This window comes from Phascolarctos cinereus, unplaced genomic scaffold (genome assembly GCF_003287225.1).
Source record: "Phascolarctos cinereus isolate Bilbo 61053 unplaced genomic scaffold, phaCin_HiC Scaffold_4;HRSCAF=312, whole genome shotgun sequence".
Lineage (NCBI taxonomy): Eukaryota > Metazoa > Chordata > Mammalia > Diprotodontia > Phascolarctidae > Phascolarctos > Phascolarctos cinereus.
In genome coordinates, this window is record NW_027555847.1 from 586,260,139 (window position 1) to 586,276,191 (window position 16,053).

The window sequence follows — 16,053 nt, forward strand, 5'->3', positions numbered from 1 at the left end:
TTCAGAATTTGTTTAGAACCATTTTTTATGAGTATTTGGAGGGGTTTGGGCCTGTGATTTTTTTTAACAGATCTTTCTATGCCATACAGTTTTTAGTCTGTTTTATAAAGTTTAGACAAGTTTTTAACTTTTTGTGTTTATTGTAAATACTTTTCCCAATTTTGTAATTTAATTAGGTTTTTGTTACAAAGAAATTTTCTTTTTTAGTACATACCATACATGACTATCTTGTCCCTAACTTTTTCTACCTGTAGTTTTAAAAAATGTATTTCCCCTCCAAGACAAGAAACACTTATTAAAAGACTACTATGTGTCAGGCAACGTGCTGTGTGCTAGAACCAAGATACACATCATTCCATTTTTTTCTATTATTACTATAGAGGTTTTTTAAATTTTTATATTATCTGGATGGAATTCTCTGAAGTATATGTTGTAAGACATGAGTCTACATCTCTTTTATACCAATTGTCAGTTTCCCCAGGTATAGTCATAAAATGTGAATTATTTTTCCCATTTTCCATTTTCTGAGGGATTATCAAAGGCTAATTTTTTTTTAAATTTGGTCAGATGTCTGGTCCATCTACTCTGTCTCACTAATCTACTTTTTGCACAAAGCTTTGATAATAATCACTCTGAAATATATTTTAAAGCCTGAATGCAAAAACCCACCTTTACCAGCTTTTCTCTCCAGTGAGCTCCTTTGATGTTTGTGCCTAATTGTTTTTCTACATAAATTTCCTTATGATTTTTTTCTGATTCTATAAATAAAATTCTTGGTATTTTGATTAGTATTTCACAAAATAAATAATTTTGGAGGTAATTTTTTTTATTATATTAATATTTTACTCTATTAATCTAATCTGAATGTCCTGTCAATTATTTAGGTCCCCCTTTATTCTGGTCATCATAGAGCTTTACAGTAGTTTTTATACAGGTCCGATGCATTCTTAAATAAGTTCATTCCTAAATAGTTGATAGTTTTTCTTGTTGCTATAAATGGGGTTTCTTTTAAAATTATGCTTTATTTTTACCAGCAAACTAGAATACTAGATGATTTTTTGCACATTCTTGTATCCTGTGATTTTGATGAATATTTTTGGTTGAGGAAGCTGGATTTTCTAATGATACCATCTGCAAAAAATTATATTCTTACTACTTCGTTTCCAATATTATTCTAACACATTTTGTCTGATTTATCTTAACTGCTAGAATTTCAAAATGAAAGCAGTAACAGTAAATTTCCTTGCTTTCTACCTGGTCTTAGTGGGAATGCTTCTGTTTGTCCATCACTCATTATTGGTTAACTATTGGCTTAAAGTAGATCATTTTTATGGCGTTAAATAAATATCCCTTTATATCCATTTTTTAGTGTTTTTATAATGAATGAATATTAGATTTCATCAAAGGTCTTCCCTGTATCTATTGCTATGTTTTTTTTGGTTTACATTTCACATAGGTAGTATTTATGATATTGAACCAAGTTTGCATACCTAGTATAAATCCTGCTTCCTTAGGATATGAAATTTTAGTATATTGCTATATTATTTTGGCTAATATTTTATTTAGTAACTATATTTATATTTATTGGAGAAACTGGTCTATAATATTTAGTGATATCTTTACCTTGAATAAAAAGCAACACTATTGGCCTCATAAAGTTTGTTTGCCAATGCCCCCATTTCTGCATATTAACTAATAATCTATATTATATAGAAATTGTTTGTAGAAAATTTAAAAGAATGCTGCTGTGACCTGTCTTAACCAGGTGGTAGTTTTGGTGAGGCAGGAAGTAGGGAAAGTTGTTCTGGTTGTTTTTTTCAGTGTAATTCTTTCCTAATTTGTCTCATTTTTTTCCTCTAAGATTAGTTTATTTAAATTAATATGTTCTTGTTGCATCACTACTGGAAATAAGTATTTTGTGCATAATCATCTATCTCTTTTAAATTCTCTAATTTGTTAGAATGTAGCTGGGAGGTTCACAAACTTTGCTCATATTTTCAGACTTTCTCAATGTATTGATCGTCTATGCTGATTTTTTTCCTCTTTGTCTTTAAAAAATACTATTTGTTATCTTGAATGGCTCTCTGGAAAAGAGAGAGTAAGGGATACAGGGGAAACTATAGCAATGCAAAAAAAAAAACAAAAGGCATCAATAAATCTTATTTTTAAAAAAGAACATAGGTGGGTGTAGTATTCTCTAATATTCTTAATTTCTTCTCGGTGTTGATCTACTTTTTGATCTGCAATTTTGTTGATCAGCATTTTCTGTTCCATTTTTTGATTCAATTTTCTGAAGATCTGTTAACTTAATTAATCTTTATTCCCCCCCCGCCAAAAAAATCAACCATTTTTTTTCTTTTGGTGAGGCAACTGGGGTTAAGTGATTTGCCCAAGGTCACACAGCTAGGAAGCAACTACTGGTTTTTAAATCAATTATTCTTCCACTTTCTCTTCTATTTATTACTCCACTTATCTTTTATAAATGTTTTGTGCTCATATGAATTATTACCTTGTTCCTTTCCTAGCAATTTTAGATACAAGTTTATTTTTTTCTTTTATTTCTTACTGATGTAGTCACTTGATATAAATTTACCCTTCAGAAAAGCCTTTGGCTGCCTCCTATGGATTCTGATATGTAATATAACTCTTTTAAATATTAATTTCCTAATATTTTAACATAATCATTTTTTAGTAGATTTTCAGTTTCCATATAGTTTTATAACTGTACAGGTCATTTAATTCTAATTTTATTGCACTGATCTAAAAGTACAGTATATGTAATTTCTGCCTTCTTAAATTCAAGTAGGGTTTTTCTATGATGTGGTATCTGACTTTTCAAATGAGGGTTTCAATATTCACTTGAATGTGTATTCCTTGCATCTTCCATTTAATTTCCACATTTCCATTAATTACAATTTATCAGGTAAGCACAGAGTTCAAATCTGATTTCTTTATTGTTCATCTTCTTTTGTCACATACTGATAACAAAGTATTGAGATATCCTACTATGAATACATTTTGTCTATTCTTACATTTGTGTATATTCTTAGTATAAATTTAATTATTAGTGTGTAAACATCAAATTTTTTTTTCTTCCACCATTTTTGATGCTCATTTGTCTCTTAATTTTCTCTAATATTTAATTTCTACTCTACCAGCTACTATTTCTACAATCCTTGATTTTCTGAAACTTTCAGATATATACTTTAAATCTATCATTCAAGTTTAACCTAGTCATTTCTTTTTGCACTAAAAGTATTCCCTATAAACAACTTTATTTCTTGATCCATTCTGTAACTGACAGTTCAGATAATTCACATTTATTATTATAAATAGTAAATTTGATTTATTTGCTGTTATTTTCATCTTAGATTTTGTTGTCTAGAAGGTATAAAGTTTGTCTTAAACTATAATTATTTCAATCAGTAAAATTAGCAAATAAAACAAGTTATATTTTTATTTTTTTAACTACTAAGTACTATATTTCCCAAAGGTTTAATCCCCTTTATAGTACAGATAAAAGTTTTGCCTTTGGTATTATCAGTTCCTTTCTCTTTCCCCTATTTTTTAAAAGTTACTACTGTTTTTCATCAAAGGTAGAGGGAAAGGTCAAAGAGAATACCAAGGGTTTTTAACAGAAGAGGTGACATGTGAATGGTGGTATTGCTAACTACAGGGAAAGAAGAGAAAGCAGGCTTTTGGACAAAGTTCAGCTTTGGAAAGGTTCAGTTTGAGGAAATGATGCAATATATAAGTAGAGATGGCCTGGAGGCCAATTATATTGACATATAGTTAAAAATTTTTTTTTTTAATTCACAGACCCCAGGTAAAGAAGCCCTGATATATAGTAGGTATGTGCAAAACAGATACAGAATAGATACAAGATAAACTTGAGGTGGCAAAACTGTGAGCAGATGAGGGAAATGGAAATAATCTCATGTAGAAAATGGTGTTTGAGATGAGTTGTAAAGGAAAATGAGGATTCCAAGAGCAAGGGGAGAAAGGGCATGTATTCCAAGCATGGTGGACAGCCAATGCAAAGATAGAAGATAGAATGATGTACAGAAAGAACAGCAAGAAGGTCAATTTCTGTGGATAAAAGAGTGCATGGAAGGGAGTAATATGTATATTCTATCAGGAAGACAAAATGTACACACAGAAATATGTATAATGTACATTTAAAATAAATACAAAGAAATTATGAGAGGGAGATACTAGCAGCTGAGCAGATCAGGATGGGCCTCATAAAGGAAGAAACATACTAAAGCATGGAAATTAAAAGAAAAATCCAGGTTAGAGATAATGATTGTTTACATAGAACAATTGAAACTAGGAATAAATGAGGTTACCAAGAGAGTGAAGAGATAAAGACCAAGCATAGAATGTTAAAGAAAACCCAACTTAAGGGGTCAGAAAGAGGTTTAATTAGAGAAGTAGGAGAAGCAGGAATTTTGGTGTCTTGGAAAAGTAAGAAGGAGAAAACATACAAAAGAAAAGGGTCAATCAATAGTGTCAAATGATGCAAAGTAATGAAAAAAAATTTTTTTGGTTAAAAGTCATTAGATTTATAAAGTAAAAGATCATTGGTAACCTTTAAAAGAGAAATTTTAAAACAGTAATGGAAATGGAAGCCAAACTGTAAGGGGCTGAAGAGAAAATGAGTAATGAGGAAATGGAGGCATCAAGTGCAGACAATTTTTCAAGAAACAAGTACATAAAAGGGAGAAAAAAAGGTGGCACAGTAGCAAACAAGGTACAAAGGTCAAAGGAAGTTTTTTTTTTCTTAAGGCCTGAGCATTCCTGCAGGCAGATGAGGAGCCAATGGAAAGGAAGAGATCTAAGCATGAGAAAGAGGGAATGATTGCTAAAGTAAAGTCATAAAGGAGGGAAGATAATGGGTTCAAGTAAATAGGGAGAATGATTGGCTTTAATAAAATGACAAGAAGGAAGGAATAAAGATGCTAAGTTTTAAGAAAGAGAGTTCTCTTAATTCTTTCTCAAAATTTTCAAAAAGTATTAGTTAAATTCCTAAATTATAACATCCAAAAATGTTTGTTGGAAAATACTTTGACACGGATTTTGAAATTTTTCTATAGTCAGCAAACTACTGTTAATCTAAAAATAACATTTTTCTTATCAGTCAAACATATATGATATGTATAATATGCTTTCTTAACTTTTCCTTTACCTCAATAAATGCAGCATTTGGACCCAGCTTATTAATCTTCTCATTCAGATTTGATGTGCTAATATTTCCTGGAGGTCTAAATCTTGGTTTTTTTGCTAGACTCCCCTGTAATTGACTTGGTGCTGCAGATCTTCTCATATTCAGTAATGAACTGTCGAGGAAAGCAAATAAAGAGATTATGCATGAGTCTTTTTTCTTTTTGGTCCAAACTTCTGATTTTTTTCCATGTGAAAACTGGATTGCCATATAAATATCCTATAAGAGAGATGCCTATAGCAGAGGTGTCAAACACGTGGCCCACATGCAACCCACAACATTCTCAAGTATAGCCTGAACTACATTAAAATGTAATTGGGAAATATTTAACACAATAAGTAAAAATATAATAAAACATATCTAATATGAATTAAGTGGTTTTTTCTGTCAATATGCAGCCCACAGAGATCCTTATCCCTTATTCTTATAGTTTAGTGGCCTTTGTTTCTATCTGAATTTGATACCACTAGACTACAGAACAGAGAGGTTAAGTGCTCATAGTCATAAATCTAGTTCCATCAAAAGAATTTAAACATAGTTCTTTCTCATTCTAAGGTCAATCTCACTATTAAAGGAAGGAAACAAGTATTTATTAAGGGCCTACTATATGTCAGACATTGTACCAAGCACTTTACATATATGTGACCCTCACAACAAACCTAGAAGGTAGATGTTATTATTATCTCCAATTTCTTTTTATACTTGAGGAAACTGAGGCAGAGGCTAAGCGATTTGCTGAGAGTCACACAGCTAGCACATGAGGCTGAATTTGAACTCAGGTCTTCTTCACTCCAGGCCCAGGGCTCTATCCACAGTACCACCTAACTGCCCAATCCCAATCCAATAAACATTTAGTAAGTGCCTACTATATGCCAGATATTGTACTAAACAGAGGGCATATAAATAATAAAAAAGACAGTCCTTGCCTCCAAGGAGCTTACAACACAATGGAGGAGGGGGGCCCAACCTACAAAAGAAGCCAAGAAAAGTGAGGGGGTAGGAACCAAGCAGTATCTTGTTTTATGGAGCTGAAGCCCATTAAAGTTTTTGTGAAGAATAAAAAATATAAACAGTCCATTGTCAAGAGCAGGTAAATCCAGTTGTTACTGGTGCTACCCTACTTTTTTCCTCAACTTCTACCCCCTAATCTCCTCAAACCTAATCTCATGTCCACTTTGATTCCTCCTCCATCAATTTCTTAATTTTTTTTTTGGGTGAGGCAATGGGGTGAAGAGACTTTCCCAGGGTCACACAGCTAGTAAGTATCAAGTGCCTGAGGTCACATTTGAACTCAGGTCTTCCTGAATCCAGGTCCAGTGCTTCTCCTCCATCAATCTCCTCAGGCTCACTCTCCTACTTCCCTCAGCTGATACTAGTCCCAAACTCCCTGAGCCCCTTTTGGCTCCAACCCCAGCTCCTCCACACCACCCAGCCCCCCTTATCTTTTACAATTACTTCCCCTAGACATTCTCTGGCCATATTCCTGCCATGCTTCTACTTTCCACTCCCCTCTCACTCCTCTCATATTGCCTTTATTCTGGGAACAGTAATCAAAATATCAACTCTGTCATTCTCCACTCACCATCTCCTTGATTTTCCAGACCAAAACCCACCTCCTGGAACACCATTTCCCAATATTTGTGATCTTCTCCAATTTGAATCTAAATTTCTTGAGGGAAGGGTCTATCTTGTTTGTACTTATATTCCCAGGGCTAGCACATACTAAGTGCTTAATAAATGCTTTTTCATTCCCTCATCCTGTGTCCCAGATTCACTCCTACTCAGATCCCTCTACCCAGTAAACCATTTTTCTCTTCACCCAGAAACTCTACATAGTACCTCCTTCACCTAACTCAGACTCTTCCCTTCTAAATACTTTCTCATCTAGATCCTCCTACCCCCTAAAACTATTATCTCCTAGACTTCCCCCTTCTAAGGTGAATTGGGATCCAAGAGGAAAAGGAAGCACAGGGTGAAAAATTCCAAAAATTATAAAGAGCAGTGAATCCTAGAAGAATGTGGGTATCAATATGAAGGGGTGGTGAGTACAAACCCAGCAGTTCACAGGCCCATAGGAACATAGAGTTGGAGCTAGAAAGGTCCTGAGAGACTATTAAGTTTACCCTCTCATTTTCCAGATGAGGAAACTGAAGCTCAGAGAGATTAAGCAATTTGCCCATGGTCATACTGCTAGTAAGTATATGAAGCAGGATTTGAACCTGGGTTTTTCTGAACCCAAAAGAGAACAAAAGGAAGTTCAAGACACAGATAAACAGGGCAATTTTAGAACTACAGCATTAAATTTATTATATGCTTTTTAAAAAATCAAGCTATACATAAGAGAGATTCACGGTTTCATATACTCTTACTCTTCTTTGTATGTGGAAATAATCATGTTGACCTTTGTCAAGTTTGTAACAATAAAATTTTAAATTTTTAAAAGTTTCTTATATTCAGTGGTAGAGCAAGCCAGCCTTTTCAAGCAGCAATAGACCTCAACTTGTACGACTGAATCTTGGGGAGTTGAATAAAATCCGTTTGTAAGCTTAGGAAGGTGACCAGAGGATAGCTAAGAATAAGAATATGATGATATTTATAGGTCAACCCAGGTTATGAGATTGGCATGTCAGACACACAAAGCAAAAGGCTTGTGTTTGCAAATCTGGAGGGAAAACAATGCTGTGGTTTGGTTTTTTTTTTCATGTTCACCATCATCCCTCCTTGGCTCATGTACAATAATAAATGTGTCCCAAAGGCAAAATAAGAAAGCAGATCTGTGGCATTACCAGGCAGCTCTCAGGCTGAGTGCTACAGATGGTTGGGGCAGAAGGAAAAAACTAATTCTGAGAGTCTTCTCAAGATCTAGGCAAGAATAATAGTAGGTCAGAGGGAGTTTATCATTATGTGTCTGGATCATGACTCCTTGTAAATGGTCATTTTTCTCATAACAAAAGAATAAAGGTTTAGAAGATCCAAGGTAGGGAATAAAGAAAGGCCCAGTTTAAGTAGGTAAATGTCTCTTCACAGTTGTAAGACCAGAGAATCAGTTCTGGGGGAGGGAATTTAGTGAGATTCTATATTTGCCCAAAAGGGGAGGAATACTAGAGCATAGCTACTGTAACTAGTAGCCTGCCATAAGCAGAATGAAGTACATCTGAGAAATGGTATTAGTGTAGGGAATCTATCACATTCTCTAAGGTTCTCTCTCAGACGGCATTATTCATCAGAGATTTTATGGTGCATTTACTTGACCTTAACCTGACAGAGCTAAAGTTTATCCCTCCTTCTGTGCCCTCTCAGATACAGCTCACCAAAATTCAACCAAATCAATTAAAAGAACCTTCCTAGATATAGGAGGAGTTAACAGTGTATCAACATACAACACTGAACTATTTTGGAAGACAACAGAATTGAAAAGCTGTGTATCAAAGAAAGCCCTGGGAGGTCAGAAGGAAAAGTATGGACCTCAAAATCTCCCTAGTCCAGGGCTGCAGTGCTCAGGCCAGGACTCTCCAGGCCCCTAATATTCTGGCCCAATATAGATCTCATGATCCAGAACTCTGAACCTCAAAGACCTTGAGGTACCTAACCAAATGAAATCAAAGCCAGTGCAGGAACCTAGGTGAAACTAAACAGGGCAGACCACACTACCCAAAAGTTCAGCAAGGGGCAGAGTCTGGTTCTACCACAAAACTCCAGTACAGGAACTAAAGCTTGAAAGATAAGCAAGCAAATGTTGGAGAGAATGTGGAAAAATTAGGACACATCACTGTTGGTGGAATTTTGAACTGAGTAAGACAATGTAAACAGTGTGAGATCTCTCAGATGGACTGAGTGTAACAGTTTTGTAGACTGTTACAAACTCAAGGTTGGTTACAGCCTGAATAGGCCCAAGTTTCAAGTTCCTAAAAAACACATGATCTGTACTGTTACATTAGTATTAGGTAATGGCTAATGCTAAATAAGGACAAAATAGCTAGGATTCCTTGTTTCTGGGGTCGATTTTCACGTTTTAGATTGTAAGGATTCCTGTCCAATGGGAATTTACAGCCAGTGGTGGGTGGGTGTCTCTGCGTTAGGGCTATATAACCTTTGTTCTGACCTTTGTGCCTCACCTCGCTTCGCTCGGACTGCCAGATGAAGCAGACGCCCACTTCTCACGACAATGTAATAAATCTTTCACTTTATACCTAGAAAATCTCCAAGTGTTATTTTTGGGTAACTGTAGCACACAGAACTGATCTAACCATTCTGGAGAGCAATCTGGAATTATGCCCTAAGAATTATTAAACTACCTATGCCTTCTGACTCAGAAATACCACTACTTGGTCTATTTCCAAAGATGATTAAGGAAAGAGGAAAAGAATTTTTATGTTCTAAAATGTTTATGGCAGCTCTTTTTGTGGTGGCAAAGAACTGGAAATTGCAGGGATGTCTATCTAATGGGGAATGGCTGAAAAAGTTAATAGTACATGATTGTGATGGAATACTACTACGCTATAACAAATGATTAAGACAATGATTTTAGAAAAACACGGCAACACTTGCATGAAATAATGAAGAGTGAAATGAGCAGAACCAAGAGAACGTTGCATACAGTAAGAGCAATATTGTCTGAAGAACTTTGCGCAAATAAGTTGTCTATTATAAATACTCAAATTACCTAAAAAGGACATATGAAAAAAAAGTTATCTGCATCTAGAGAAAGAATAAACAGAAGTATGTGTAGAATAATTTTGCATACGTGTATATATGTATATATATATGGGGGGTATATATAGATATATGTATATATTTGCCTATTTATGTCTAATAGTAGTCATCTCTAGGGCGAGGGGGAATAGAGAGGGGGAAAAAAAGAAAGAAATTTACATGATAATTTTGTTGTGTATTTAAAAGGAACAGATTTGCAGTTTCATGTGTAATCATCTTTTTTATTATACTATGTTATGGAAATGCTTGTTTTATTCTATAAATTAAACATAAAATAAATTTCTTAAAAGATGAGCAAGCAGAAGATATACCACTAAAAACAATTCTAATAGATGCAAAGATAGACAAAAATCCAACCTAGAAGAAGAGAATAATAACTCCACAACTAAAAGCAGAGACTCCAAGGGGAAAAAAAATCCACAAGTATTACATGACTACCAAGAAGAGACTGGGGGAACAAATGCAATAGAAACTTTAGAGGAAAGAAATGAAATGAGAATAAAAAGCATAGAAGAAAAAAAAGGTAATCCTTATGCAAGTAAGAGACTCCTGGAAAATGAAAACAGACCAAATAGAAACCAATGACTCCTTGAGGCAATAAGAAATACCAGGACAAAAATCAAAAGGATGAAAAAACACAGTAAAATATAAGCCAGCCACCTGATATCAAAAACAAATGACTTGGAAAACAGGTCAAAGGGACAGATAATGTAAAAATCATTAGACTCCCTGAAAACCATGATTTTTTTTCAAAAAAAAAGCTTGAACAGTATAGTTCAAGAAATCATAAATGACCCCAGCTTCCGGGATAAGAACTCAATATTTCACAAAAACTGCTGGTAAAACTGGAAAAGAGTATGGCAGAAACTAGGCACAGACTAAAATCTTATACCCTATACCAAAATAAAGTCAAAATGAATACATGATTTAAATATAAAGGCTGATACATAAGAAAACTAGGAGAACAAGGAATAGTTTACCTGTCAGATTTATGGAGAACAGAAGAATTTATGACCAAACAAGAGATAGAGAACATTATGAAATGCAAAATGGATAATTTTGATAACATTAAATTGAAAAGTTTTTGCACAAAGCCAAAGCAACCAAGATTAGGAGGGAAGTAGAAAACTGGGAAAGAATTTTTAAAACCAGTGTCTCTGATAAGGGCCTCTTTTCTAAAATATATAGAGCACTAAGTTTATAAGCACTGAATTTATAAGAATACAAGTCATTCCCCAATTGATAAATGGTCAAAAGATATGAACAGGCAGTTTTCAGATGAAGAAATTAAAGTTATCTATAGTCATATGAAAAAATGCTCTAAATCACTATTGATCAGAGAAATGCAAATTAAAACAACTCTGAGGTACCACATCACACCTATCAGGTTGGCTAACATGACAAAACAGGAAAATGATAAATGTTGGAGAACATGTGGGAAAATTGGAACATTAATACATATTGGTGGAGTTGTGAACTGATCCAACTATTTTGGAGAGCAATTTGTAACTATGCCCAAAGGGCTATAAAATTGTGCATATCCTTTGACCCAGTAATACCACTTCTAGGTCTATATCCCAAAAAGATCATAAAAATGGGAAAAGGACCTACATGTACAAAAATATTTATAGCAGCTCTTTCTGTGGTGGCAAAGAATTGCAAATCGAGGGGATGTCTATCAATTGGGGAATTGTTGAACAAGCTGTGTATATGAATGTAATGAAATACTATTGTGCTATAAAAATGATGGGCAGGCAGACTTTAGAAAAACCTGGAAAGACTTATATGGACTAATGCTGAGTGAAATGAGCAGGACCAGGAGAACACCGTACATGGTAACAGCCACACTGCGCAATGACTGACTTTGATAGACTTATCTCTTCTCAGCAATGCAAGGATCTAAGACATCTCCAAAAGTCTCATGATGGAAAATGCTATCCATATCCAGAAACTGAACTATGGAGTTTGAATGAAGATCAAGCATACTATTTGCTCTTTTTTTTTTCTTCTGTTTTGTTTTGTTTCTTCTTTCTTGAAATTCCTCATATTGGTTCTAATTCTTTTTTACAGCATGACTAATGTGAAAATATGTTTAATAGGAATGTATATGTAGAGCTTATATCAGATTGCACATTGTCTTGGGGAGGCAGGCAGGGAGAGGGGGGGAAGAAAATTTAAAACTCAAAAGCTTATGGAAGTGAATGTTGAAAACTAAAAATAAATTAATAAAAAAATCATAAATGAAAATTACTTATATCTATTAGAACCAGAGAGCAAAATGATGACAGAAAAAATTCACCAATCACCTCCTAAAAGAAACCCCAAAAGGAAAAGTTCCAGGAATGCCATAACCAAAATCCAGAGTTTCCACATCAATGAAAAAATATTTCAGGCATGAAGAAAGGAGTGACAAGGTCTTAGTACCAAGTACCAGTCAGGATTACATAAGACCTGACAGCTTCTACAATAAGCCAGAAGAGAGTTTAGAACATAATATTCCAAAAAGAAAAAAAAAGGATTTACCATCAAGAATAAATTACCCTTAAAAGCTACATATAATCCTACAGGGGGGAAAATGGACTTTTAGTGGAATATAGAACTTTCAAGTATTCCTTTTTATTTTTTTAATTTTATTAATTTATTTTGATTTATCAGCAATCACTTCCATATGCTTTTGAGTTTAAAATTTTTCTCCCCTTTCCTTCCCCTACCCTCCCCAAGGCGGCACACAATCTGATACAGGTCTTACATTTACATTCCTATTAAACATATTTTCACATTAGTGAAGCTGTAAGTAAAAATTAAAACCAATAGGAGGAACATCAGAAAGATGAAACAAAACTCAACAGAAGGTAAAAATAAGTGATAGTGATTTGACTTCCATAGTACTTTCTTTGGATGTGGACAGCATTTTCCATCCTGAGGCCTCTGGAGATGTCTTAGATCCTTGTAATGCTGAGAAGGGTTCAGTTTAACAATATTAGTCATCTCAAAACGTGGCTGTTATTGTGTACAAAGTCCTCTTGGTTCTGCTCACTTCACTCAGCATCAGACCATATAAGTCTTTCCAGGTTTTTCTGAAGTCAGCCTGTTCATCATTTCTTATGGCACAATTGTATTCCATCAAGTATTCCTAATGAAAAGACAAGAGGCTCAGTCAAAACTTGAAATGAAAACATAAGAGTCAAAAGAAACCTAGAAAAGTTAATTGATTTTGAACCATTGAAAGGGGCTCTCTAATGAAGGGCAAACAGTTCAGTGGGGGTGAAGAAATAAGTGCTCCTTCAGAACCTTAATGTTTTTAAAGGATATTGAAAGAATTAGACAAGAAAGCAGCAGTCCTGGGGTTACAGACTTTGTATTCTGAGGATTTTAAGAGGTGAAAGAGAAGGAAGCATAAAATGAATACACTACTATAGGTAAAAAGGCTAGGGGGTAGAATTTATTATTTCTCTTAACTGACGTGTGTAAGAAGTACACAGGCTTGGAGGAAGGGAGCTGGGAGGAGATAGCAAATGAATCTCACTGTTGTCTGAACCAGACAAGGAGGGTTGAATACACACACATAAACACATATACATACACATAAACACATGTATATACACACACATAAACACTCACTCTCTCTGTCTCTCTCTCTTTCCCTGTCTCTCAGCGTTTGGTACAAAAATACATCCAACTTAACAAGAAAACAGGCAAGGACAGGGAGAAGAGTAGGGTTAACAGAGAAGATAAGATCCGAGAGAAGAGGTGCAAGCAAAACAAACTTCTTGATCCTGAAGCAAGGGTTAAAAAAGGGGAAAAAATGAACACTAGAAACCAAGGGGGAGTCCATAAATTGGGGAATAGTTGAATAATATGAATACAATAAAATATTGTTGTGCATAAGAAATTACTGAAGAGACAATTTTGAAAACTACTGGGAAATAATCATTGATAAAGCTAAGTAAGCCTCCCTCAAGAAACAATTTACATAATGACTATAACATTGCAAAGAAAAATTACCATGAAAGGCTTAAGAGCACGATCAAAACTATAACCCACCACATATCCAGATGACCTACAATGAAGCATGTCATCCACTTCCTTACAGAGAGGTAATGGACTCAAGATACAAAAGGTGACATACATTTTTGGAAATGGACACTGCATAGATGTGTTTTGTTTAACGATGTTTATTTATTTAAAAGGTGGGGCTTTGTTTTTTCTTTTCTTCATGTTTTTAATGGGTGGAGGTAGGGGGAATAGAAGAGAGAGCAATAGTGAGGTCAAAAAAATAAAAAGAGAAAAATAAGAGATACTGAAACATTTTTAAAATGCACAAATGAGTACAGAAAGTACTTCAGAAGGAAGTACAGACATACAGGATAGTTTTAAAAGTAATGGGTTGAATTTATTATATACTCTTTAAAAAGCAAGATGTAAAGAATATAGATAGATTCATGGTTTCATGTACAATCCTCTTTTTGTGTTCTACTTTGTATCTGGAATGCTCATGGTTTGGGGGCTTTTTGTGTTTAAGTTCAAAATTTTAAAAATAAAATTTTGAAATCCTTAAACAAGTACCTGGAAAAATACAATCCCACATTCTGATGGGATACTTCTCACATGGGTAATATCCAGCCAAAACGAAAGAAAGAAAAGAAGGAAGAGAGGAAAGAACAGAGAGAGAAATTTAAAAGATGGCCCATTCTATAAGTAAGGAGCCACTAAGTATTAGGGATCTCTGCAGAACCTCCAAAACTGTTATAGCAAACTGAGACTACACTCTCGTCAGCAGGTAAGTTCAAAGTTTACTTAATACTACTGAAGCATTCAAGTATCCTCTCCCCCTGGATGCTCTCTCTAGGATATTACCTGTCTGGCCTCTCCTACTCAATCTCATTTTCTGGTTCATCATCTACATCCTAATCTCTAACTGTGGATATATCCCAAAAGTCTGTCCTGAGCCCTGTTCTATTTCTAGTACCTCTTTCAGTGACTTCATCAGCTCTCATGGCTTCAATTATGAACTCTAAGCAAATTACTCCCAAATCTACCTCTCCAGCCCTAGTCTCTCCCCTGAACTCAAGTTCCATATCACCAGCTGCCTATTTGACATTTTGAACTGGATGTCCCAGTCACCTCAAACTCAAAGCGTTTCAAAACACAACACTGCCCCACCACCTACTCCTCTTCCCAACTTCCCTATGTCTGCTGAGGGTATAACTATCCTACTAGTCACTCAAGATCACAGCCCCGAAGTCCATCCTTGACTCCTCCTCACCCCTCCTTATCCAAACAACTGCCAAATTTTGCCCTTTTTATCACATCTCTTTGCAAGTTCCCTTCTTTCTACTCCCAAGGTCACCAGCGCCACAAGTCCTCCATACCCCCAATCCATACTCCACATATCTGTTAAAGCGCAAGTCTTAACCATGTCACTCCCCGGCTCAAAAAGCTATATCACTCTCTATTGCCTCTAGAACCGAATGCAAATTCTTCCGTGCAGCATTTAAAGCCTTTCACAACCTTTCCAAGCTTATCACATGTTACTCCTCTTCACATACCCTTCAAACCAGCCAAACTCTCATCTCCTCTCTCCATGCTTTTGCACAAGCTGACCCTCGAATGCACTATTTACTTCCTCAATTCTGCCTCTTAGAATCGCTAGTTTCTCTTCAAGGTTCAATTCAATCAGGGCAGCTAGATGGCACAGTGGATAAAGCTCTGGCCTTGGAGTCAGGAGGACCTGAGTTCCAATCCAGTCTCAGACACTTGAGACCAGCTGTGTGACCCTAGGCAAGTCACTTAACCCTGATTGCCTCACCAAAAAACAAAAACAAAGGTTCAACTCAATCCCAAACCTCTAAATCAGTCCTTTCCTGATTCCCCCCAGTTCCTTCATAAAACTACCTTGTCTATAAATTTTGTATATACTTTTTTTGTATACATAATGTCATTCCAATAAATTTTTAGCTCCTTCAGGGTAGAGATTGTTTCGCTTTTGTCTCTGTATCTCAAGTAGCTAGCACAGTACCTGGTATTTAGTAAACACTTGTTTATTTGTGGAAAGATCAAAATTAATATTACTTCTGATTTCTTCCATGTTGATTTCTACTGTATTGATTCTATAA

The 16,053-nt window shown here is 35.1% G+C and overlaps 1 protein-coding gene across 1 annotated transcript in view; it reads right to left on the reverse strand.

The window, feature by feature from the left end:
- The window catches only part of RAD54B (RAD54 homolog B), a 129,521-nt gene that overhangs the window by 110,983 nt on the left and 2,485 nt on the right, over positions 1-16,053 (reverse strand). The window contains exon 2 of the mRNA XM_020968529.2: positions 5,189-5,339. Coding sequence (XP_020824188.1) covers positions 5,189-5,326 — 138 coding nt within the window. The 5' untranslated portion in view covers positions 5,327-5,339. The remainder of the gene's footprint in view (positions 1-5,188; positions 5,340-16,053) is intronic.